Below are 26,970 nucleotides of genomic sequence, written 5' to 3'. Positions count from 1 at the left end.
AAATATTTCAGTCACTAAGCTTAGATTGTTCTTGTAACTGCTTTAAATGATTCTTAATCCTTTTTAATGATGAATTCTCTATAGTTGTCTAGTTAAAGCTCTAAACATAATTTTACTATTAAAATATTTGAAATTATTAATATAATTTAAAATATTATATAAATCTATAAATAAAAATAAGTATGTATCTAAGTACAATAAAATAATATAATTAAAAAGTTTCTTTTGCCTCAAAATTTAAATAATATTAATAAAGTAGATTTTTAGGATCAAAGCCCCTCTTTAATTAGAGGAGTCCCCGGACCATTGCCCAATTACAGCTCATTGAATAAGACGGCCCTTTTAAAAGCAATGATGGTATTATTAGGTTCCTTTGATGTTTAAAGCTCTCTAGATGAATTCTTATGTTTGCATTGTTTTGTTACGCAAAGGCTTCAGATAGTGACAATGATAATTTTATGCCCCATACAAGAAGTTGCATCTGTGTTAACAGTATCAGTTGTCATTATTTTAACTGAATTGAAGTGAATTTTCTATTTAATGCATCATTTGGTTAGATATACGGAAAGGCATGTCAGCCATGGGGATGAGAAGATTTTGGACAGGTGGTTTTCACCGCCCTAGTGGGTATAGAAATGGTGCGGAGTGGATATCCCTTACCGATGATGGAACATGCCTCCTACTAGAGGGTTTGTATCATGGCGGGAGGTGGCTTTTAAGATTCAATCTTAGTTCTTGCCAATGCGCTGTCGTGGCGTCCGGCCATTCAGATTTTTCAGTGTGCCTTCAGGTGGATCTGTGTAATCAGCTATGATCTTATGTTTAGATAATGGAGCATGCACATAACAGAGATAGAGTTCTCGAGACAGTACAGAAAATATCGTGGATACAATAGAGCTAATTTATATTCAAAAGAAATGTTTCAAGTAAGCCATACCTGTTAAATATTAGGATCTATGTCAGAGGAATAAAAAAGAAGCAGCATCACAGCGCATTTTAACAAAGTATGTAGCTAGATATGAGATGACATGAACATAACTCTATTAAAAAGCCTAAAATAACTCATCTCTCATTCCTGATGAACATTACATGTATGACATTATTCAAATTTTGTATGGTGTTTGGAGCTGTATCCAGATGTTAAGCAAAACAGCATGTAAAGAACTTGAAATTTGAAGGGGCTTGAAAATGAAGATTTATTTCAAGTGAAGGTTATAGTACTGCCTTATTGAGAGTCTTATTTATTTAAATGAAATCTCATCTGTACAAAAGTTTCATCTGTGCAGAAAATTCTCACTAAATGAAGTTCACCTCTGTTCATTCTGTGCAATAAGTAGAAGAAAAATTGTGATAATGAATCATCGAATCAAAATTATTCTCGTCAGAATTTCAAGTCCAGATTTTTTTTTGTCATAGCAGCCATCCGTTTGTATTTTTAGAAGTTGTATGGGAAATTATATTTCCCACTTAAACTCCGCATATATTTCAAGGCCATTGGCAGGCCAGTTTTATGTTGGACTGAGTATCTGGAACCTGTAGATCTTGGCAAGAAGCAACCAAAAGAGGCTTGCAAGTAGACATAGAATGAGGCCTGCCCATTCAGCCGTTGGAGGCCAACCCACTGTGAAGATTCTGTGCTTCATATAATCTTCTGATAAATTGTGATCAAGAACGGTGCTGGTGTAAAATCCATCCGACTTTACACGTTTGAAGTGCATGAAGACAAGGTTGAAGACTCCAAAAACTCCTAAGAAATATAAAAGCAAGTTACATTTAAAATGTAAGATTGAAGTAGTTATATGTGAATAAAACAGTGGTAAGAGTATCAAATAAGTTTTTTACATTTATAAATCTAAATACATATAAAACTCTTATTTGGATGCAAAATCAGGCAGAATTTTTTAATCGTCATTTGACAATAGCTAGCACACTCGGTTTGTTTACATGCTTATCTCGTTGGAAAATATGAGACGACCCTAGTATTTTGGAGTTGAATGATACGAAAAAAAAAAAATGAAATTGAACAGTCTTGATTATAAATCGAAATCATCGAAAGAGCAAATGAAAGTGTCGAAGAATCCTCTATAAATTAATCACATCGGAATTTATGAAATAGAGTTGTACATATATATATATATATATATATATATATATATATATATATATATATATATATATATATATATATATATATATATATATATATATATATATATATATATATATATATATATATATATATATATATATATATATATGTAACATTATTTTGGTTGCAGCAGAAGACAGGTTTGAAGACATAGACGAGACGTTGTATTTTTTAATTTCGCTTTATTTTCTTCCGGGTGGCAGGCATGATTATTTACTAGAAGGCGCAGTGCAACACAAAAGCAGAAGCAAAGAAGAAAGGAACGAAACAAATGATCACTGGTCTTATATAACATGGAATTTCCGGCCACGTGCCAATTCAATACATGTGTTGACTTTGAGAAGGGCAACGGAAGTATCACTTTCATTCGATATGTAGTACTGATGGCGCATTACTTTTACAAAGGAATGAATTAAGCTGAAAGTGGAATTAGATCAGGAAATAAGAGAATATTTTTCTTTGGGCTAAATTAAGATAAAGTTTTGGAAATTAATTTGGTTTAAATTAAGAGTTTTATATATATATATATATATATATACAGCACTGAGAACTACTGCCGAGTACAAGCATAGAGTTCAGTTAAGTTAGTTTTTTTAGTGCCCTGAAATAGTTTATTTTGAATATTTTGCGTGACATAATTTTTACGGAAGTGTAAGCGGTTGTTCCTGTTAAGAAACTAAGTTCTTGTGCCATGCTAAATATCATGAATAATGAAGACAAAAAATTTAAAAAGTAATAACCACAAAATTAAAAAAAAAAAATTCCGCATTTTTAGCAGCTTAAAAAGGAAAAAATATCTGGATTATTTAAAACCAAAAGCGTAAGGTGCAGAAAACTATAAGAGAATGCTATAAAATCACAATGAATATCATAAGAAAAATATGCTGAAGAAAAAAAGTTCTAAAGAAGCTTAATATAAAAGTAAAATACATTGTGTATATTATTAAAATCCTAACTCAAAGCTTTTCTTCCAACATTTCATGTTTTTACAATTTTTGATTTAGTCTCAAGATTTTTTGAGGAAAAAAATCCTTTTTAATACAATAATTAAAGCATTTTTCAAAAATTTTTTGTATTCATTATTATTATAATCACTTCGTTATGCATGTCTTCTTTCAATAATTATATGGCGTTACTCGAAAAGCAACGTTTTTTAGTTAATGGCTTCCATTTTATTAAAAAAACCTCACCATTTTAAAGCCATTTTCATTAGTTTTTGTCATCTGATGAAATATTTGTAGTTTTTTATTGGTATTTTTCTGATTATTTATATAACTTTAATATTTAATTCTACTTTTACGTATTATATAAGAATATTAAGAAGTTTTGGAAATTATAAATGTTAATTGAAGCAGTTTACTATTAAATAAATTTGTCAAATTTTCTATGAAGTAATTACATCCAAATTTCCTCTCCGTATGATGAAGCATATTTCATAAGTTCAGAAATAGAAGATAACATCAACTGCAATTCATCTACTTCTTTTTTCCCCATTAAATACAACTATTGTGAGTGAAACAAATATACGAAAAAGAAATTTTAAAGTTAATTTTAGCCACAAATGAAACGGTTGAATTTTGAAATGGAGCAAAATGAAAAGAAAACATGATATATGCTTTTTTTTACATTTTTTAGAGGTTAGGACATATAAATATCCAACATTGGGTTTAGTTTTAGTTAGTTATATTCACATCTCATCTTAAAGCAACAGTCGGATATTTAAGGACAGACTTCGCGATTTTGAACCGTGGTCAAATAACGAAGATGGCACCTGATCTAGAAACCCCTTCTCCAAGCTTTTTAAATCACACCAGCTGGAGGAAATTTGGTAAAAACATATTTAACAAGCACCTGACATTCTTTAAGCGGTGGTTCTTCGATGGAATCGAATCTTGAACCTGAAACCCTCCGACCTTGAAACTTTACCATCATGTCCTAAAATTTTACATTTAATCCGATGGTAAAGGGATGCTGTTAATTGCTGAAGTATTTTTTTCTTTGAAGTTATTGATGAAGGATAAAACTAAAGACTCACTATTTAGGTTGATAGCATGGTGATAACTATAGTATGCAATATTATATCTAATGAAATAATTCTTAATACAATCTTGATAGATTAAAAAGTAATTCACAAGTTTTATTGGATTTAAATTTTAAATAATATTATGTGACATTCAATGCTATTAGTTTGCATGTTTAGAAATTAGCATGTTCTGTTAAAAAAGTAGATTCTTTTTTTTTGCATTCGGGATTTTTCAGTTTAATTTACGGCCTTTTTAAAACAATAGTAGGATATTTTTTTAGACGGACCTCTTCAGTTTTAAATCACAATCAGAAGAGAAAGACGACGTCTGATGGATTTAATATGCACGCGACCCACTTACATGGTGATTCTTGGGCGGAATCGGGTCTCGAACCATAAACCCTCCAGTTCCGAAGTCGAGACCTTACTACCATGCCAGCGAGTATTTTCGAATTGTATGAAGATCTCTCTCCAGAGCCATTAGAAGCTTAGGAATACGTATGATGTCATTCGCTGATCATGATACGTATTGTTACGAAATTTCCGGGTTCGTTTGGATAGTGGAAGTGATATGGTATGGAGAACGTTCAATCAGCAGGCGGCAGTAGAAAAAAACAAAAAAACAACGGCGTTTATTTACACGAACGTTTATCGACACAGGACAGCACAAAGACGACAACTATATACAGCATAGAGAAGACAATTATCTCCAGCCGAGACGTACACACAATAAGACTCTACTGCAGACAGTAGCGCACAGCTTAGTACAGCATTAGCTTGACTCCGTCGCTGCTCTGCTAATCTCTGGAAGACTCGTTCTTCACCATCGGCAGCTGCAGACTGCCTCCTTTTATAGGTCTCAGAAGGCGGGGCTAGAAGCCTCTCAACCAATCAGGAACTTTCGAGGCGTATCTCGGTTCCCAATGGACGGATCGGGAAAATTCTCGATGTTTCGGGTATATTTATTTTGGCGCAAAAGGCGCCAAATTCGTCGCCAAGTCGCCAAATGGTTGCTAAGTTTGTCACCAAGCTCTGGGACCTCCGACGCGACACCCGGACTCCGTCCAATACAGATGACTGTAAAACAGTCTTTCTGATGATGGAACCAACTATGCTGGGAAGCAGCATCACAGATTCGTAACAGTATTGTGTTTTTATATATAGTAAATTGTATTGATATAGATTAAAGAAATGTTTGATGTAATAAAAATAAGAAAACATACTTACCTGCGAGTATGTACATAACACCTGTGACCATTATGGTGCTGATCTGTTTCTTGAAGAGACCTAAGAGACCGAGGGGTGCAGAAAAAGCCAATAAGATGAGACATACCATGGCACATGACATGGCCAGGTTCCGCATTCCTTAAAGAAAAAAATATATATTAAAATCTTCTTTCTGTTAATAAAGTATATGTAGTGTTTACGAAAAACGTTTATTGTTTTCACTTTTCATGCAACAAATTCTAAAAATAAAATAAAATACAATAAAATCAAGAATGTATGTATTAATTGAAGAACTACTTTTTAATTTTGTTTTCAGAAAAGTGTAATTTATGATGGAAAATTATTTTTGACATATTGTAGGACTGACATACAAGTTTTTTTTGAATATGTAGTACATTTTATATAAGTAAAACATAGTACAATGGAAGACAAAATTGGACTTGGACGTTAGATCATATGAATTGTTAAAATTTTTCGAACAGTTTTTTTCACTGACTGTTTATAACTATTGTGTTTTATGGGATCATTATTTGATGTTTATTAGGTTATAACTTCGGAAACTCCTATGCAATGAACACACTTTTATGTCATTATAAAACTAATATCCAACCAATGATGTTCTTTACCAAATTTATTCTTTGATTTTTTTTTTCAAATTCTTAAGCACTTATTTTTTAAAGCCTTTTTACACAGATACGAAGGGTGTAAATAAAGTAATAAGAGATTTTTTAAAATATTTTTTTTCATTCAGTTAAAATCACTATCTTAAATGTCTTCTCTAGTGTAATTGTTCTGGAAAGCTAAATGGCATTGGAGATGATTTACTCAGAGCAATACTGGAATTCGAATACCATGGCAATGACGTGCAATAGTGGCGAAATATTAAATTTTCGTGTGAATTTAGCAGATTTACGGAATTTGTCGTGTCATCCTGAATGAGTGCTTAGGCAATTAACCCCTGGCATTCGGGGTCGAAAATCGAATTTATTCTTTAGACACGTTTTTTACAAACGATTGAAACAAAAATTTGACACAAAATTGCACTTGTACTCACAAAATTACATACCAAATTTCATGTACTTAAATCATTGCGTTTTTGAGTGATCGCCTTTACATCTTTCTGAAAGTACAGATAGCCAGACAGTCAATTCCTTGTTGTATTTGGTTCAAAATTTGATAGGTGTCAACACTATAGATGTTAAATATGTGTACCGAATTTTATATAACTCTCTTAGTTTTGTAATTATCGTGTTAACTTTTATTCGAACAGCCGGGCAGACGGACTTTCTCAGGACAGATTCTGTTCAAAATTTGATATGAGTCTAGAAATTTGATGTAAAGACCACATACAGAATTTCAAATGTCTACTTCAAAACGTTTTTGAGTTATCTTTGTCACAAACAGACAGACAGACATTTTCCAAAGATGTATTTTTTCGAACTCAGAGAAGTTTAAAACATGGGGGTATTTCAGAATCTAGAGTTCGAATTTTTTAACGTTTACCATACTTGCTCTATAGTACGTATATGAGGAAGTAAAAATATTAGGATTTGAACATTTGGAGGGTGAGGACCCTCGAAAAATACATTGTTTAATGGTCCCTAAAAGGTTTAATCCGGTATTAAATATCCCTAAGGTAGTGAATTTTGAGTAAAATTACTTTAAATAATTTTTTTTATCTTGTTCCACTCATTGATTTGCGCTGATTCATTTTACCTATTTTGGTTGAAGAATTTCACTGTGATGCAAATTTATAAATTTTATGCAAAAACAGAGACAAAATTCACCTGTCTAAATCATGTTTTGAGTTATGGTATCATAACTCAAAAAATATATAAACTCATATCTATTGATAATATACACTCTAATATATTGATAAAGAGATGTTATTCCGATTTTTTTTACTTTCTCATATATAAAGCATAGATAATATACACTCTAATATATTGATAAAGAGATGTTATTCCGATTTTTTTTACTTTCTCATATATAAAGCATAGATAATATACACTCTAATATATTGATAAAGAGATGTTATTCCGATTTTTTTTACTTTCTCATATATAAAGCATAGATAATATACACTCTAATATATTGATAAAGAGATGTTATTCCGATTTTTTTTACTTTCTCATATATAAAGCATAGATAATATACACTCTAATATATTGATAAAGAGATGTTATTCCGATTTTTTTTACTTTCTCATATATAAAGCATAGATAATATACACTCTAATATATTGATAAAGAGATGTTATTCCGATTTTTTTTACTTTCTCATATATAAAGCATAGATAATATACACTCTAATATATTGATAAAGAGATGTTATTCCGATTTTTTTTACTTTCTCATATATAAAGCATAGATAATATACACTCTAATATATTGATAAAGAGATGTTATTCCGATTTTTTTTACTTTCTCATATATAAAGCATAGATAATATACACTCTAATATATTGATAAAGAGATGTTATTCCGATTTTTTTTACTTTCTCATATATAAAGCATAGATAATATACACTCTAATATATTGATAAAGAGATGTTATTCCGATTTTTTTTACTTTCTCATATATAAAGCATAGATAATATACACTCTAATATATTGATAAAGAGATGTTATTCCAATTTTTTTTACTTTCTCATATATAAAGCATAGATAATATACACTCTAATATATTGATAAAGAGATGTTATTCCAATTTTTTTTACTTTCTCATATATAAAGCATAGATAATATACACTCTAATATATTGATAAAGAGATGTTATTCCGATTTTTTTTACTTTCTCATATATAAAGCATAGATAATATACACTCTAATATATTGATAAAGAGATGTTATTCCGATTTTTTTTACTTTCTCATATATAAAAAATAGATAATATACACTCTAATATATTGATAAAGAGATGTTATTCCGATTTTTTTTTACTTTCTCATATATAAAGCATAGAGAAACTATAGTAATCGTCAAAAAAATCGAACTTGAAATTTTGACGAATCATCACGTTTTAAACTACCCTCAATTCAAAAAACACATTTTTGGAAAATGTCTTTCTATTTGTCCATCCGTCATCTGTCAATGATGAAGATAACTCAAAAACGCATTGAGCTGGACGGATGAAATTTGGTGCATTGTCGTCACATCAAATTTGTCGATTTCTATCAAATTTTGAGCAAAATCCATTCTTGTATGCTTATCTGGTTGTTTGAATGTAAATTAACACGGTAATTACAAAATGAACAGAGTTAAATGGATAAAATCTGGTGCACAGATTTCACATCTATATTGTAGACATTTACCAAATTTTGAGTCCAATCCACCAAAGAATTGAATGGCTGTCCTTTTGTACTTTTAGAAGTATGTAAATGCGACAACTCAAAAATACATAAAATATCATTTAAATATATCCAATTTCGTATGCGAATTTTGTGACTACAATTATTGTTCGGTGTCAAATTTTGATTTCTTTCATTTGAGGAAAGACACATCTAAAATAAAAATTCGATTTTCTGATGGTATTAATCGCATATCTGGGATGAATCGCCTAAATTCTAGCCAAATGTCACACGATCGATTCAGTAAAAGATGCTAAATTCTTGCCAAAGGTTAGTGTTTAATAACGATTGTATGCTAATGCCATACAAAGCGTTGTAAGCCTTCCCCAGGAAATCCAGAATTTTTCTGTGAGGGATGGGGATAACATCTTTATTAGATAGTTTGAAAGAAAATTTGGGGAGATCTAGAGATAAAATTTTGTGACAATTAAAATTTTGCATGTATATTTTATAAATGGAAAAATAAAGCGAAAACTTACTATCAAGCCAAGAGTCTCTGGATAGAATTTTTTCAGTTGAGAGGTACGATATACAATTGTCGAAATCGTAGCCATCTTTTTTTGTTAAAATTTTGGCAGCATCTGAAAAACAAACAAACAATGTTTTAGCTAATACACACACACAAAAAGAGTGCAACAATTTTTATTTAAAACCGCCGCTAAAACATTAGAATTGTTATTACAAGAAACTTAGGAAGGTAAAAGTAAAAGGAAAAAAAAGTACAATTTAAATAAGTTGTACAGCCAAATTTTATAAATTTAATGATCTCTAATAATTATATGTATTTTATTAATACAACATGATGCTATTATAATAAAAGTTTGCTGAATATTTTACAGGCAAATAAATAGGTTTGTAAATTATTTATTAAATTGGTATGTTTTTCAACTGTACTTGAAAAATTAAAACGATTAAACATTTAAAAAAAATTAAAATGAGTAGCAAAGTCGTACTCTTGGCCCTAGTTGGCGCTACTATAAAAACAAGAGACGCTCCCCCATCGGCTTAAAATCGCTGTCTTCGTAACAGCGGGCTTGTCCATGGCAAGTGCCATTAGAAACAACAACAACAAAATTAAAATTGTTTTCGCGTAAGTATGAAATGAGTTACAACTAAGGTGGGATAACAGCTTCATCAGAAAATATGCAAGAAAGTTTCAGGAAGACTATTTCTGATGGTTCTATATAAAAAAAACATGTATCCGGAATCCATTCAGAGTATTGAAACTGAGCGAATGCTTTGAAAAGAATTGACTGTACTTATTATTATAAAATATTGATAAGATATTAATCTATCTATCTTTTCTATTATTAAGATATTGTTACAAAATTTTTCTTCTACAACAAATACCGCTAATCAATTGTAATAGCGCAGCACATTTAATTGCTATAGTTCAGCAGCTTTCTTGCTGTCTAATCCTCCAAGACCTCTCCGTGTCGGCGACTCCGACTCTCACCACACACCGCCTCTTTTTACGATCCACACGACTTCTTCCGATACACACGACACGACTTCTTCGTAGCTTCTGAGTGCCCGTCTTTTATAGTTCCGGGAGGCGGGGCTGGAATCTTCGGACCAATCAGGGCGTACCTGGCTGTATCTTGGGTCTTAGTGGATGGATCGTGAAAGTTCTCGAACTTTCCAGTAGTATCCATTTAGTCGCCAAACTCGCCAAATTCGTCTCCAAATCGCCAAATGGTCGCCAAGCTCTCAGGTCATTGACGCGGCAGCCGCTCAGCACAGATCTTACAACGGTCTTTCCCACGATGACAATATTCATTCCGGGTAGCAAAACTACAGATTTGTAACAATATTAATCTATCTTTTTCTATCGTTCTATTTCATCGTGATTCATATATATTATCACAAATACTCTAATACAAAAAAAAAAATCATGCTGCCGAAGACCTATCAGAATGTAGATACTGTGCGAATGTCTAGCAACAGAAAGAGTTGGAGGTACTTATTATTATAAAATACTGATAAAATATTAACTTTCTATCAAGAAATTCCTGGTATCTATGATTTTCAATTATCGAAGATAATTTTTTATGGTACGATGGTAAAAAATAAAAGAATTTATTGTTTCATTTATATTTCGATTTCTTTATAGTATGTACTTACTCACTATTTCAAAACAATTGCTAATTGGTGAAAATATCATTAATTACATTAAACATAGTTAAGCACATTGTTTAAGAAAGACATTAATTTAAGGATTTTTTACATTTTTAAACAATCAATTGAAATTCTTAATCAAAAAGTGTAGAGAAAGGCATCATTAGGATTCTGTAAATAACTACTTCGTTTTAATAGCATTTTCTTTTGAAAGCTGCTTTGCATTAAATACCTTCTAAACGAATGGTTCGAGCCATAATATGTACTAATCGGAGTCTTAATGACTGTTACGATCATTAAGGTTCTAGGTGCCAAAGTTGAATCCATCATTAATTTTAATCTGGAATTTTTGCATTATTGAAGCTTTTAAGTATGTACTTTCGAATCCAGCTGGTCAGAATAAAGTAGAAAATGGCAATTCAAAATATCGTAACGAAATTTTATGAATACTTAGTAAATAATGCACCATACGTTGCTGGTATTTTAATACTAAATGTTACTTTTTATTTTTGAAATCTTTTCTTCAAGTCTATTCATCTCAGGTGATACAGATCGAACTAATTTAATTTTGGAATTCATCGTACTGTATTTGGATTTGATGACTGAGGATTAATGGATTTGTTGATTGTAGTATAATCCGTAGAGTAAGATCACGTGTAATTTGATGTTCGATGACATTCACAAAGACTTTTACCACGTGACTGAAACATAACGTAAATTAACCTCCATTCCTAAATACTTTGTTACAAGCATCCGATAGTATGCTATGATATTGTTTATTTTGGTTATTGATATTAATATTTAAGATGATGACTGCCATTCAAACACAGCACTGTGTTAAAAAAATGGCGGGAGTTTGGCTACTAACATTGTGACAAATGGTGATTTTACGTCAAATTTAGCTGAAAAACTGCTGTCTAGAACAAGAACGAACAAACTTTTTAAAGAGTGGAAGACAGAAAATAGAAACAAATTTGGTCAACAAATAAAATTAATCATAAAACTCAATAAAGTTTAAAAAAATATATTATTTTAAAACTTCTTCAGTATTGATGTAGTGAATGAAAAGCAACTCACTCTTTCTAAAAGTGCTTTATAATTAGGTTAGGACCAGAATTACTTTACTTTACTTTAATTATTATAAAATTACTTTACTTATTATTTTATTGTTTTTACTTTAAATTATTATATCGTTATTTATGCAAAGCATAAGATGGAGCTTCTATGTTGCAATAGTTTTTTCCATCATTGGCCTAGAAATATCGATTGGTACCTTCAACTCGAATTTTCAATTTCTTAGAAGTAGTTCTCAGTTTACGATATGAAAGTATCACGCATCTTTCTCAAATCTTGCACAATGTATACTACTGGCGATCATTTTTGAATGTGTTTATCGGCATGCAATAACAATTTTTATGACTTTTTGAGTAATCCCATTTTATGAAGTCAACAGAATCAATCTAAGTGATGACACAATCACGAGATAAAAGAAACTATGTTTGATCTTTAGCAGTTAATCGAACATGCTGTACTGCAGCGAAATATTACTATCAAAAATAAAAAGAACTCGACGGCTTTCAAAGCTTAATCGAAGTGAGGCATTTGATAACTACTACGTTAACTTTATGTATGCTCATTTAACAGGCGTCGAGTACGTTGTCATTAATTTAATTTTGGCATCCTTTAATTCATCGCGCAGGGAAAGAAAGGGACGGAATTTAGCAGAATAAGACTGCATGCAGTTAAGGATTAATTGCTATGTGCAATTATATTTTTATTATGCTTTGGGGACATGATTGCTTCCATTCAGATAGACAAAGAGAGAAATCAAGTTTACTGCAGCCTTTTGTATATTTTTCTAAACCTGCGTAGTGATTTTGGAAATACGTATATTATTAGAATATTGGCATTTGACATTAATTTTCTTATGCTTTTATAAAACAATTGAACTTTCTTGTGTGATATTTTATTGATTCTTTTTTATGTAAGTAATGATTTCCGTGCTCGAACACCATCGTTTTATTTTGTATTGCAAAATACAGTATAACCCTTTAGTTGAATTTAACAGAATAGACATTTACACGGATAACACGAAATAAGCTTTTTGAGGTAGGAAACTAACTTTTACTTTATAATAATTTAATAATTTTTTTAAAAAAATATTATTCATTCAATAATTTATCCCAATTTAAAAAAAACATTGTTTTATTTTATGATTCAAGAGGCAGGATAGACTTTTAATTGAATTTATTATAATATATATTTCTTCGGATTACATGAAATTTTAAGATGGGAAAATAATTTTTATCTTCAGTTTTTAAATTTTTTTAAGATGCACTTTTTATTTATTCGATAGACTGACTTTTATTTAGAATGAAAATGAGTACAATTTATTTTTCATATATATCGTCAACAAAAATTTGATAAGAAAGAGTAGATTACTTAATAGAGGCTTAGATTTTTATCAAAGCTTTTAGACTAGAAGTACTTTCACTACATTTAATTGAATTTCGATTTAAAACTTATAGTAACATAGTTCAATTTCTTATTTGTAAACAGTAATTTATTACTCACTCACTCACTCACTCACACACACACACACACACACACACACACACACACACACACACACACACACACACACACACACACACACACACACACACACATACACACACACAATGTAAAACACATATTACACAACATAAAACACCGAAGAGAGAAGACATTTTTGTAATTTTAAAACTTTGCTTTATTCCATTTTCGGGAGGCATAATTTATGTACAAGTAAGTAGTGACGAGTTACGTCACTTCACAGAACGACAGAAGAGCGAAAAGAGCCAACGAAATATTTATTCCCATGATTATATGCTGTGAGATTCTAATAGAGATTTCTTTACATGTGTCGATTTAGATAAGGGAATTATAGGGATCGTTTAAACGAATTTGTTTAGATCAATAAATTTTTATTCCTTCACTCTGAGCCTGAGAACCGCTGACTTAAGCATTTTTGCAGAGCTTCTGTAGCATTAATTAAACAAAAAAGGTAGAAATGGACCATGGAATATTTCAGAATGAAGTTAATATGGGCTAAATTAAGATAAAAAATAGGAAATTAACTAGAATTTAATTTAGAGTGAATTTGATTTTCGTATTTCGGCAAATTATGAAATCATATTTAAATATTCGAAATACTGGCGTGGAAGCACAAAAATTAATTTATAATGAGGATATTATTATTATTATTTAAATTCTGAGATTAAATTAGATAAAAATAAGATTAGTAAGAACAGAGATTCCATTTTATTTAAAAAAAAGTTTAAAGCATATTCACTTATTTCCTCAAACAGTAACCAAACAAAAATTTTATATACCACTGATTTGGATATATTATAGTGTTTTTTTTTGTTGGCTGTTAAATCAAATTAAAGAATTATTCAATTGATAAATAAAGAAATGTTATTAAATTATCTTTAATTAATTATTTTCTTTTATTCATGTTTCGTTTCAATTGCAATCAAATTATTAACGACCTTTTAATAATTGCTAGAAAAATAATTAGCTTTAAAAAGTATATAGCCATAAAATTTTTATTTTACCTGAAGAAAAAAAAAATGACATACAGATAAATAAAGCATATTTAATTATGGTCATAACTTCTGAAGAAAATAATCGCGTCTTCAAATTTATAATAAAAATTTTTGATGAATTATTACTACCGCTTTCTATTTAAATTACAAGTACTTATTCAAAGGACAATAGATTTTCATAGTCTTATAAAAAATACATTAAAAATAATATAGGTAAATTATCAATCTGCTTGTTATCATCAGCTTTAAAAAAATGATTCTAATAAATAGAAAAATTTAAATGTCTTTGATTAAGCCATGAGTTTTACAAGGGCTTTTCAATTATTTTTCTCCAGGTTTGGGGGGGGGGGCACATTTCTTAAAAATAAATGTCATAGCATGCTTTTATATTAAAATAATTAAGTAGAAAGCGAAAACCAACAGAGAGAATAGACTAACACTTATTTTAGTTTAAATAAATTTCAAATTGTAGTAGGCTGAAACAATAATCTGGAACAAATTTGCAACAAAAGAACAACCTTAGTTAATGTTTAATGACCTACACGTATTTTGTGACCTCAGAAACTGCCAAAAACAGACAGCAAAATTAAATGGCCGTAAAATGAAATCTTTTTTTAAAAACATTTTCAAGAAAGAAACTGCGACTGAAATGAAGTGAAGTGGGCGACGTGTGGTTTCTTAGGGCGTTGCCTTTTACTGTTTATTCTGATCGATGGGCAACGACACTTTTTTTGCTATCTCGCATAGTTTCTGGACACGTAAGCCCGCTTTTTCAAGCATAAATATAGAACAGTGGCCATCGTCATAAACTTTAACTTTATCAGCGAAAGAGTCCATGCATAACATATTTGTGGGTGAAGGCGACTCGAGTCTACTAAAATCGTTCAATATTTTGTAGATATACTTTAGTAGGATATAAATTTTTTTTTGCAGGGAACTATGCTGCATGTATATTTCTTTATTATACTCTGAATAAGTTTTGAAAATATCAACATCGCCGACTAAGATGGTTGTAATATTAGAATAGAAAGTTTATGATGCTATGGTTTATTTTTCTCTCGTGACATATAGGCGAGCGGAAACTAGTAATCTATCTAAAGTTAAAACTAGTAAAACATTTATTAAACTAAAACCATATAGTGATCTCATCTTTCATATTTGAAAAACTTATGTAGGTTCTTGAAGTATGCAAAAGTCTACTGAGAGAAATATAATTTTAACTTAAAAAGGAATTTAAAGCTAAGGAGATATTTAGAGTTAAAATGAATATGAATTTAAAACATTTTTTCATTAATTTGCCCAATTATATTCTCCACTGAACTTCTATTAATCATTGCAAAATGGTAGGGGGAAAACTCCACTGTAACAAAGTGTGGTGGTAACATTATAAGCCAGTTAACAACTTCCGGAGAAGAGTGTACACTTTTGTCTAGTGGCTTTGTTACTCGGCTACGAACCCTAACGTTGCGAGTTCGAACCTCAACCCGCACAAAAGTATAAAAATATCCTATAATTATTTAGAAATATACCAAGAAATACAATTAAACATAGAATCTGAAAGTTTGATAAGCCTATATTTTCTATTAGAAACAGAATATGTTCTGAAATTGTTCAATTCGCACTCCTCTTCCTAAATTTGACCGTCTGTCTGTCTGTACTTTCAGAAACATATAAAACCGATAATCCAAAAGCGCAATGACTTAAACATATTAAATTTAATATGAGTCTTTTCAACTACAATTACAGTTTTGTGTCAAATTTTTTTTCCAATCGGTGTCCAAAACACAAATTCGATTTTTGGATACTATATGCCAGAGATAAATCGCCTAAATAACTCGCCAAGGATAACACAATGGATGGAGTAAAAGTGCTAAATTCAGACCAAAAAATATTTCGTAACTATTGTAAGCTAATGCCATGTAAGGCATTCTTTGGGATAAAACCTTTATTGGAAAGTATTGAAGAAAATGTTGGGAATTTTTCTGCTGGGTTTCCTTTACTTTTAACGAAATGTATTTATTTTTTAAGTCAGTAAGAAAATTATTTGCTTTATTTTTTCAAGTCTACTGTTGTTTCATGCTTCTTATTTTTAAATTTCTGGGATAAACAAAAATTATCTTTGATATTAAGGAATTAATTATTTGTTTGTGTTTATTCAGGAATCATTTAATTCGAACAAGGAAATTTTACTTGGTGGTTTTAAAAGCTGCCTGTCCTAGGAAGTCTGTCTGTCCAGCTGTCTGAATATAAGATAACACAACAATTACAAACGAAGAGAACTAGGTAGATGATATTCAGTTCACAGATTTAGCATCTATAGTGTTGATAAACTATGAAATTTTAAAAAAATGTATCAAGAATTTTAATTATTTAAAAATTAAGTTTAATTTTGTCTTTTTTTTATGATTATTTCTGAAAATAATATTACATAAAAAAATGAATTTTACACTGTTTCAAAATTTGCAAACTTATCTTTTAAAATAATATCATTTTAATAATCGTATAAATGTTTACTTGGATTTTAGTAGTTTTTAAAAAAATGTTTTCTTTTCTAATTTCTTACAATAAGTTACAGCTTTAGCCTGAAATTTAACCCGTTTTCATTATCTCATCAAATATTTATTCTCGCGTTTTTCTTTCATTGTTGGAAGTTAAAGAAGAAGGATTCTGTTTAATATTTGTGTAATTTACAACCGAATAAGAATATGAAACTGCATGCCACAAAAGTCAGAAAACAGATACACTTTACGTTCTTAATAGCAATGTGATGCCATGGCACTGGTCTCCATTACAAAGATTCCTGAACAGAACGATGAGAATCTATGTATGACAACTAAATAACACGACTTTAACGTCTGATAATTCGGCGGAATCATAGACATGAAAATATATCTAAACAATTTAACTGAGATTAAATAAAGGGTGTTCCAAAATTAAAGCAAGATTTGAATTTGCTACCATTCATGCAATAAAGTGCTGACAACACTATTAAAAAAACCATTTGACAGTTAATTGTTAGGGTTAGTAAAAATTTCAAAAATATTGAAAGTCTGGCGGCCACAGTTCGAAAATTTGAGAATTGCCACCTCAGAAAGTGTGATTTAAAGCTATTGGATTTCTTTTTATGGGGTTATTTGAAGTCAAAAGTCTATACCAACAAGCCCATAAGCTCGCTTGCATTGAAGGAGGAAATTCAACGGTGCATCAACGAAATTCAGCCACATTTATACAACATGGAAGTGGAAAATTCCTACAAAACAGTGCGTATATGCCATCAAAGCCATGGATGCCATTTGCCTTATGTATTATTCCACACAAAACCTTATCCTTTGCACTTTATGACTTAACAAAAATATAACAATTTAAAGAAAAAAACTGTGTTTTTTTTGTTAAATTCAAATTTTGCGTTAACATGTTGTTCTATCGTATAAGCTACATTTTTACTAATCCTAAACTATCAGTAATAATTGGTTTTTTAATAGGGTCGACAGTAATTTACTGCACGAATAGTGGCAAACTCAAATCTTGCGTTAATTTTGGTACACCAATTTATCAACTAGTCCTCGAAGAAGATTATATGATAAAATTGAAGGAAAACGGTGAAATTTTACATTTTCATTAAAAGAATAGAAGAATTTTCTTTGCTAGAAAATTTGCTGTTAAAAATTTCAAAATTGTAAAATAATAAAAATAATGAAGAAGAAAATTTTAAAAAAGCATTTCACAGTAACAGTAGCTTGCTTAAAAATAATTTTTATTGATTTTACTATAATTTAATGTTAATTATTAATTTATTGTTTTATCTCACATGATGAATAGGCTCCACTTATATACTAATATTGAGCTAAATACTAATATATACTATATACTAATATCGAATACTTTATACTATATACTAACTTGACATTTATACTCATCAAATGTAGTTAATGTACTGGGAGAATATTTCTTCTTTAAAATCAGTTTACAACTGGCAAATTATCTTTAGAGAACAACTAGAAAGCCTCTAGAGATAAGGTTTTTTTATTTTAGCTTTATTTAGATGTTAATAATTTTATTATTTTACATATACAGAAATATGGTATTTAGCCTAGAGCAGTATGGTCAAAAATGGCTTTTGGGGCCAAGGCAATCCACGTTTCTGCTGAGAACAACAAATATTATTCGGACAAGATATGGAATGCCTGAATAATTCCTTCATAAACAATAAGTAATAAATGGTCCAAATGGGTCTTGAGCCAAAAAACCAAAGCAATTCACTTTTCTGTCGAGAACAACAAATATTATTCTAACAAGATAATAAATGCCTGAATAATTCTTTAAAACATTAAATAAGAATTTCAATTCTGCATTCCTCAAAAGATGGATATTGATATAAGCGATAGGAAATGCGAACTTTACATTCATTTATTACAAAAATGCAATTTAACACAGCTTCTTAAATTTATTACTGTGAAAAAAATAGAGAATGAAATGTTAACTTAGTGATTCGATGACATTATTGTTCTAATATTTGGCATTCCAACTTCTCTATCATGTTAATAACAATAAATACAATAAAAACAATGATGGGAATAAATGCTTGAATATATTCTTTCGTATTTGGAATCTTTAAAATGTAAGAATTCCGTTTCAGAATTTTTTTACTGACATTCGTATCACATATGACAGAAAAACGTAAAAAAACCGCTTTTTAGCCTATACCGATGCATCAAGTAAAAAATCTTAAAAAATACGACAAAGTGTGGTGAAAAATGGCTCAGAAGCTTTGGCCTTTTAGGTTTCTCAGTCTTAGAAAAAAAAGGGGTGGCTTTGGAATCTGTCAAGGCTTAGTGACAGAAGCCTTATCAAAAATAAATCCAACAGAAAGGACATGTTCTTCAAAAAGTTTTCGGCGTGTTTCAAAGATTTTTTTTCAATTACTTGAGTTTTGAGCATCATATAAAAAAAGACGGACTTTTGAACTTGTTTTAATCTTTCAAACTTTCTTACATCAACAAACTTTAAAAACTTCTAACGAAAGCAAATTTTGATATTATTCTGATTCTGATCTAAAGCATGGGGAGAATGCTTTTCGCATTGAAGCTCATTTTATGCTCAATTAATTTAATCAAGAATACAATGCTAATTTCATGATTTAAATACAATAAGGAACATTGAATTTCATGTTAATGTAGTGTATGTCAATAATGTGCATTTTTCAAAACATTTTTTTAAACATTTAACTATACGTTATTTCTTTCTTTGCTTTCATGTTATGTCTTTTAACTTCTTGTAAAACGTGAGTGCTTCTTTCAAAATGAAATTGGTGTGGCGCATTTCACATGTAAGATGTAAGCATGAATTGACTCGATTATACACCATATTTTCTTGAATCGTAGGTTAAAAATAAAATAAGAAATTAGGAATTAAAAGAGTTCGTAGGTTTGTCTTATCGATTTTTATACAAATAACATATAAATTAACATAAAAATAATAGAATACAGTGGACTGTTTGTATTAAGATTTTTTTTTTGTTAAGAAGCGTTAGTATTTCTTGAGAATTAATAATAAAAATAAATTTTAACAAGCAAATAAACGTTTATTTTTATTCCAAAATTTAAAAAAGTAAGATTGAACAGATTTTACATACTAAAGACGAAATACAAATGCATAATTTCACTTTTTAAATAATTAAAAAAATGCAATAACAGCAAACCGAATAAAGGGTTCGGACAATACCTATTACTCTTTCTTAGCAATTTAAATAACTTTGATACTGAAATCTACTTGCTTTAGATTCAACATGAATTTCAAAGAAGTGGAAGACAGAGTAGAAGTTTTTTGGTATTAGTATAGAATCTATGCCATTAAAATGTTTATTATAGATAGTTTCTTTTTCCTTTCTGTTATTTATACCAACTGTCTGAGTAACTAACAAAATAGGTCCTTTGAGTATTACATTTATTTAGGAGTATTTAAAAAAAAATCAGATTTCGCTTTCACTTCTAATAAAGTTTCCTGACATCTAACGTTCGAAGGCAGTTTCATTTAATTTTATTTTAAAAAAAAAACACGATTCTGTTCTTTGTAATAATAAAAAGCTATCCCATGCTTTAAATAGATTACGAAATTCCAGCTATCCTAACATAAAATGATTTCTTTGCTTTTTATCAAGGGATAAATTTACGATCGAGAGATGCAATAAACTGCAGTTTCTCTTTTCAATTTGGGGATAAATTTAGACTTTTGGAATTCCCAAAATTCAATCTGGCAGTTCCGAAAATTTGATCTTCTGCTTTGAGTTCTTATTTTTCGTCAATAATGAAGTTATTTCAAGCACTTTTTCCAAGCCACTAGAGAACATTTTATGGCATTTTCTGTTACTGTTTTTTATTTATGTTGAAAGATGGATCTTTTGGTATTCTTTTTTCGAATGAAAATTAACATCTCAAGAACAGAAAGAATATAATATGCATATCTTAATGAAATTCAAAAGTGTATAAATTTTTGCAAAGTTTGGAAAGCAAACACCGATAATGTATATAACATGAATTTCTTGGACAATTTAATTTACTTTTCATTGTTTTTATTATAGTAACATATCATTTTGTAGAAATAACATAAAACGGAAAAAGTTGTAAACCTAAAAAATTAATTATGAGTTTTTTTATGCCGAGCGATTTTTATAAAACCAGAATAAAACAAATGTTTACATAAAAGTTATACAAATAGCATTAACTTTAACATAACCATAATATAACATAACCATTTAACATTTTTCAGAAGATTTACTTTCTTACAAAGAAGAATTAAGCCTTTAAAAAATGAAAATAGAATGAATACACGGTTTTCATTGAATGGATTCATTATAATTAAATTGAATATGAATATCATTAATTTATATTGAAATAAAATATTAAACTCGAAACCATGGACTGAATAAGTTAAATTCAGAAACATATTCCCCAAATTTTTAACGAATTATTTTCTTGGCGTATTTATCAAATTTTTAGAATTATTTTGATTAATTTTTTTCAGAATTCTTTGAAGAATTATTTAGCTTCTTAGGAAATACTAAAATTTTCTTTTGAGGCTGATAAAATTGAATTCAAGCACATAAGATAAGCAATTTTGGCATAGAGATGAACAGTTGAATTGTAAAAAAAAATTAATTGATTATGAATTAAAAATTGTTAAAAAATTAATTAATAAAATAAAATTAAATAAAATTAAAAATTAATTAAAACTGAAAATTACTGAAATAAATTAGTAATTAATTGAATTAAATTAAACTAATTAAAAAATTTAAATAATAAAATTGAAATTTAATGAAATAAAAAAAAATTACTGAATTAAAAAAAATGCCTACAAACGTATTCATTTTTTTGCATAGTTCCTTGTGCAAGCTACTGTTTACATACCTGTTGTACCTTTCTGTTTTTTTACTTAAATTTTGGTTTTTAATTTAATAGTACTTAAATTACAATTTTTATATAAAAATATAAAATTTTAAGGCACTTATATAGTATTTTAGAAACAGAATGCCACTGCTGTTTTTTAATATTTTAAAAAAAAGGCTTCTTTTCTACCTTTGTCATTAAAATTGGAAAATTACTCTATTTGACGTAAAAAATGACATTTTTATAATATTCTTTTATACTACATTGGCTGTACTTAAACAATATCTCTTAGAATTTTATATTAATAACTTTAGGAAAAGCTTATTAACTGACTTCATTCGACAAAGATAATTGAAGAAGCATTTTAATTCATTTTTATTTAACTAATAAACAATTACGTAGATTAAAAGAAATCTCTTTTTTCATTTTATTTACAATTTAGATTTTTTAAAAATTAAAATCGGAAACCAGCGGCAGTGGCTTCTCTAAACTTTTCGTGCATACTGTCCAATAAAGATTTTACCCCTCCCCCGCATAAAACTTTGGATCTTGGTTAAAATCCTGAATGTCACGAGTGCTCAGATTTTTATTTTCAGAGTTCGACTCATGAAAGCTGTGTACATCGTAGTGTAGTAAAGAAAATAGGGACTTCTGTATTGTATACCAATACAGAATTAATTGTATACCAATAGCGAACAATAGTATGAAATATTGATATTTGGCGTGAATCTAGCCTTTTTATCGAATCTAGCATACCATCTTTGGCGATTAATCTTTAGAATGTAGTTAACGCATCAGAAAATCGAATATATAATTTGAATGCCTTTTTTCTGACTGATTGAATACAAAATTTGATATAGAACTATACACACTAGAAGGCGCAGACGGCCAGACGGTTAAATCTCTGACAGAGTTGGTTCAAAATTTAACAAGAATCTGCACTAATTCTAAAAACTGTGTACCAAATTTCATTTATTGAAGTTTTACATTTTTGAGCTATTGTAAATATGCACTAATTCTAAAAACTGTGTACCAAATTTCATTTATTGAAGTTTTACATTTTTGAGCTACATGTAAATATGCAAATCTACAGACAGTCACCCAAAGACGGATTTGATTCAAAATCTAATACAAATGTACTAAAGTTTATCAGTATAATTTTTTACGTTTTGTAGTTATTGTGTTTACTTGTACACGATCAGTCTGTCAAACTGATTTCCTGTGAATCTAAAACATTTTGCAAACATACCAAATTTCATCCATGTGGCCCATAACATCTTGTGTTAAAAAAACACGATTCCAGAAAAAAAATTTTTTTTTTTCATGATTAGTATTTTTAAAAAATTTTATTTCTACAGTCTGACACATAGATTTCCTATGAATCTACAAATTTTGCAAACATCCCAAATTTCATCCATGCAACTCAAAACATTTTTGATTGTGTTTACAAAAAAAAAAAAAAAAAAAAAAAAAAAAAAAAAAAAATTCGACTTTGAATTTTTTTTTTATCGATTAAAGTATCTTCTTATGGATTACTTCATTCACATGGAAATGAAAAAAAATTGTGAAAGAATACTAAAGCAAAATTTTAGAAAAAGTGAAAAATAAAATAAACGGGAAGCAGAGTGATTTTTTTTTATTTTCAACATTCAAATAATCATATAATTCGAAGAATAATTACATGCAAAAGGCATTATTAAATTAAATATCACTCATCTTGCATTTAAAATTCATAAAAAGAGAGATATTTTTTTTAAATTCTTTTTTTTTAATTGTCTCCAACATATTACTTCATCTTGATTTATTTACGTGAAGTCCTTATTATTATCAATTGTTCATCAATTTTTCCCCTTAAATAAAAGAATATTTTCTTTTAGGCAGCATCGTGTCGAATGTCCTTTTCTTTTACTCATTTAAAACCTTTTTGTTTTTAAACAATTAAATTTCTCATTTTGAATAACACTATATTTAAATCAATTTCATTCTCATGCTGTGTTGTGAAATTCTTATTGGATTTGCTGCACACTGTAATTTTGGTTATGTTGCCTTGCTGCCACATTTATAATCAAAATGCAATTATTTTTTTCACGTGACTTACATATTATCTAACTTTTAACTATAAATTATCCTACGCTGGCCGTTGGTATCAAGTTCTTTTCTTCTTCTAAAAAATGCATAATGATTTCCAATATAATATTAACCCAACTGATTTGAATTGATTCCATTTCATTTTCAATTGAAAATAAAAGTACTGGAGATGATGTTAGAATTACTGAATCTTCATTGCCGTCTTATTTGTAGAAATAACAATCCAATGAAATCCAAATTACATTTAAATCAGAACTTCCATTTAGAAAACTAAATAATTTAAACTAAAGGCATTACAAACTACTTGATAATAACTTAATGTGTTAAATAATCAGGGAATGAAAGTTCAAAATTCAACTTTCTTGAATTTCTTTTCCGTCAATCTTCGTTCATGTGAAAAAGACAAGCGATAATTATCTTCAAGTAACTTTCTTTCAACTCCTTTTAAAGTAGATGCCTGAATCTCGTTGTTAAATCTACCAAGAGCTTAATGTGTGATGTATTGTTAATTCCATTACAAAATTTAATTTCACTGTTTCATCGGAAAATTTTGGCTTTCCTTTATTTTCTCCAGTCAAAAGTATCTGTTCTTAAGCCTTATTAATAAGATCGCTTGATTAAGTTTTAGTTTAAAATATTGAGTTAATTAGTATGCTTTTATTTTAATGAAAACGACTTACTTTGCCGTGGAACAGAAAAACAAATTTTTGTCTCACAGGCTTCTCTTCATAGATTTTATTCATTTTCGACAAGTAAATAGATAAAGTCCATAGATTTTATATTTTTCAATCAAATAAATTTTATAATGCTCAAAATTTCGAGAAGGTAAGCACAGCACTCAAAGAAGGAAATGAAGTAAATTCATTGTCTTGGTAAAAAATCTACACAAAATTTAGTTTAATAGTTGTAATATTGAAAACGAGCAAAAATCTAAACATGGCATTATAACAAAATAAAAACTTTTATTGAAAGTAAATAATTTATTATTTACGTTTTTCTTTCAAAAATAATCTCTCTTTTTTTAGAGTACATTGCTGATATTCTGATTGATTGATATTGTATTTCCCTCATGTATCATATATTATGGAATGATATTTCTTTTGAACATATTGGCGAATTATCTCAAATTATCTACATTTACATCTGTAAACAAGCGTTAAATCGAATAGCAATCGACATCATATTCTCTCCTTTCGGAATTCGAACTTCATATTGAAAAATTTTTATAACTAAAGGTGTTAATCTTCGCAACCTTCAAGAGCAAAAACAACAAAAATGTCCGCTTACCTGTAATGTTGGGGCATAAATTGTTAACGCCACCATAAGCTGGCACAAGATACACCACGACCATCTTCTTCGTATTTGTCTTCGATTTGTCTTCGTATTTGTCCAATTGGTCTTCTGGTATTTCAAGCCTTCCTAGTTCTTGTGGCAACCATTGCAGGGTGTGGTTTTTGAGTCTTGCCACTTCTTCCACCCCTTCCATTTTGTAGGTGACTGTCTCCCACTCATTCGAAAGTAGGCTGAAGGTCAGGGAGACAGTGGACAATGCACTCAAGACGACGGTGAGCAATACGAAGATACAGGTAAAGATGACCATCGTGCTTTCGAGTCAGGCATAGTATGTTGCTTTCCAATTTCGAATGGAAATATTCTCTGAATGTAACGAATCTCTTCTTTTGGTGTGTGTGTGTGTGTGTGAATATATATTTAAAGCACTATTCGACGTAATTATAGCAATGTTTTTCTATATAGTATACAGTGTTCATTTAAAAGTCAGTTGCTAATTAGGATTTTTTAAATTTTTATTTTATTTACTGAAGGTTGAAGCTTGAATGTCATTCCATAAGTTTATTGTTGAACTGTCATTAAAATATCTATTTGTTCAATGAATTTTATTGATGGAAAATTTTAAATGTTGCGAAATGACCGAATGAAGCTTTGAAATCTTTCTTTCAAAATAAAGTTGCTGTCTTTTGTGTTCGCTTCACTGCTTATATGTTCCTTTAAAAGTAATCTCACATAATCTCCTAATTGATCTAATCACATCTCATAATTGAATACAAATGCATAGTTAATTTAGAATCATAAAAATGTTGTTACTAATTAATAAATTTTTATATGTTTAAAGTACTTGGTTTTAGATATATAATATTGAATTTTGTGCTGAAAAATATTTGTAAGTTCGAAGGAATTAAAATAATTTAGAAATTTTTACCGAATGATTACAATTAATGCCTACATATCACAAATATAGAATAATAGGTATCTGTTGATATAATAGATCCAAATTCAGTCAAATTAAATGAAAATTTTTTGTTCATTTGTATTTAAATTGAGTTTACTTAATACAATATATTCAGATTTTCACATCATAGAGAACTAAAATCACAAATCAAATTGATTCGATGATAATATATTTATTATGCTTTGTTTGATTTAGAAAGCTTAATTTCTCTGCAATGCATATTATCAGCTTAGTTTATTTTTAAAGAAGATTTTTTAAAATTGTTAATGATGGATTTGGTAGTTCGTTATTCAAGGTTTCTTTCTATTGAAAATACTTTTCTTATTTTTAAAGTACATTGTGGAGATAATATTATGAATTAAAAAATGGACTGCTGCTTTAAAACTAATAAAAAATATTTATGCAGCATAAAATTTATGTAAGGAATTTAATGTGGATCTAAATAAATTTCTAAAAAGGTAATTGTAGTACAAATTACGTTTAACTGCTACATTTCTTCAAAAAAAAAAGAGTCTTCATAATTAAATTTTAATATATATTAATTAAATAATTATTTCTAAAAGCTGTTTCTGCTGGAATTCTGATATAGTTTAAAAATCACTGAATTACAAAATTATTTACAAATTAATTTTTGAAGTAGTTGACATCGTTGATGCGTACAGTGTTTATAATAGAAGAAATTGAGAATTGGAGGCCATCTAGAAGTAGGAAGTAACAGAAATCTTCACCTGTAAAAAGAAAAATACATAAGTATAGGGAAAATTTAAAAAAAGAAATTTTAATCGATTTAATTAAT

At 29.0% G+C, this 26,970-nt stretch overlaps 1 protein-coding gene across 1 annotated transcript; it reads right to left on the bottom strand.

The window, feature by feature from the left end:
- Positions 1-1,103: 1,103 nt before the first annotated feature.
- On the bottom strand, positions 1,104-26,169 carry LOC129961642 (uncharacterized). Its single transcript, XM_056075168.1, has 4 exons — positions 25,214-26,169; positions 9,228-9,329; positions 5,400-5,537; positions 1,104-1,747 (listed from the first exon to the last, which is right to left on the bottom strand). The coding sequence occupies exons 1-4, from the start codon at positions 25,524-25,526 to the stop codon at positions 1,509-1,511; spliced, it is 792 nt and encodes a 263-aa protein (XP_055931143.1). The 5' UTR covers positions 25,527-26,169; the 3' UTR covers positions 1,104-1,508.
- Between the last annotated feature and the right edge of the window lie 801 nt (positions 26,170-26,970).

This window comes from Argiope bruennichi, chromosome 2 (assembly GCF_947563725.1).
Source record: "Argiope bruennichi chromosome 2, qqArgBrue1.1, whole genome shotgun sequence".
Lineage (NCBI taxonomy): Eukaryota > Metazoa > Arthropoda > Arachnida > Araneae > Araneidae > Argiope > Argiope bruennichi.
This window is presented reverse-complemented; position numbering and strand designations above follow the sequence as displayed.

Coding starts and splice junctions, on each gene's coding strand:
- LOC129961642 (XM_056075168.1), bottom strand. CDS start 25,526: ATGGTCATCTTTACCTGTATCTTCGTATTGCTCACCGTCGTCTTGAGT. Junction 9,330..25,213: donor TTTATGCCCCAACATTACAG/GTAAGCGGACAT, acceptor TTTGTTTTTCAG/ATGCTGCCAAAATTTTAACA. Junction 1,748..5,399: donor TGTTATGTACATACTCGCAG/GTAAGTATGTTT, acceptor TATATTTCTTAG/GAGTTTTTGGAGTCTTCAAC.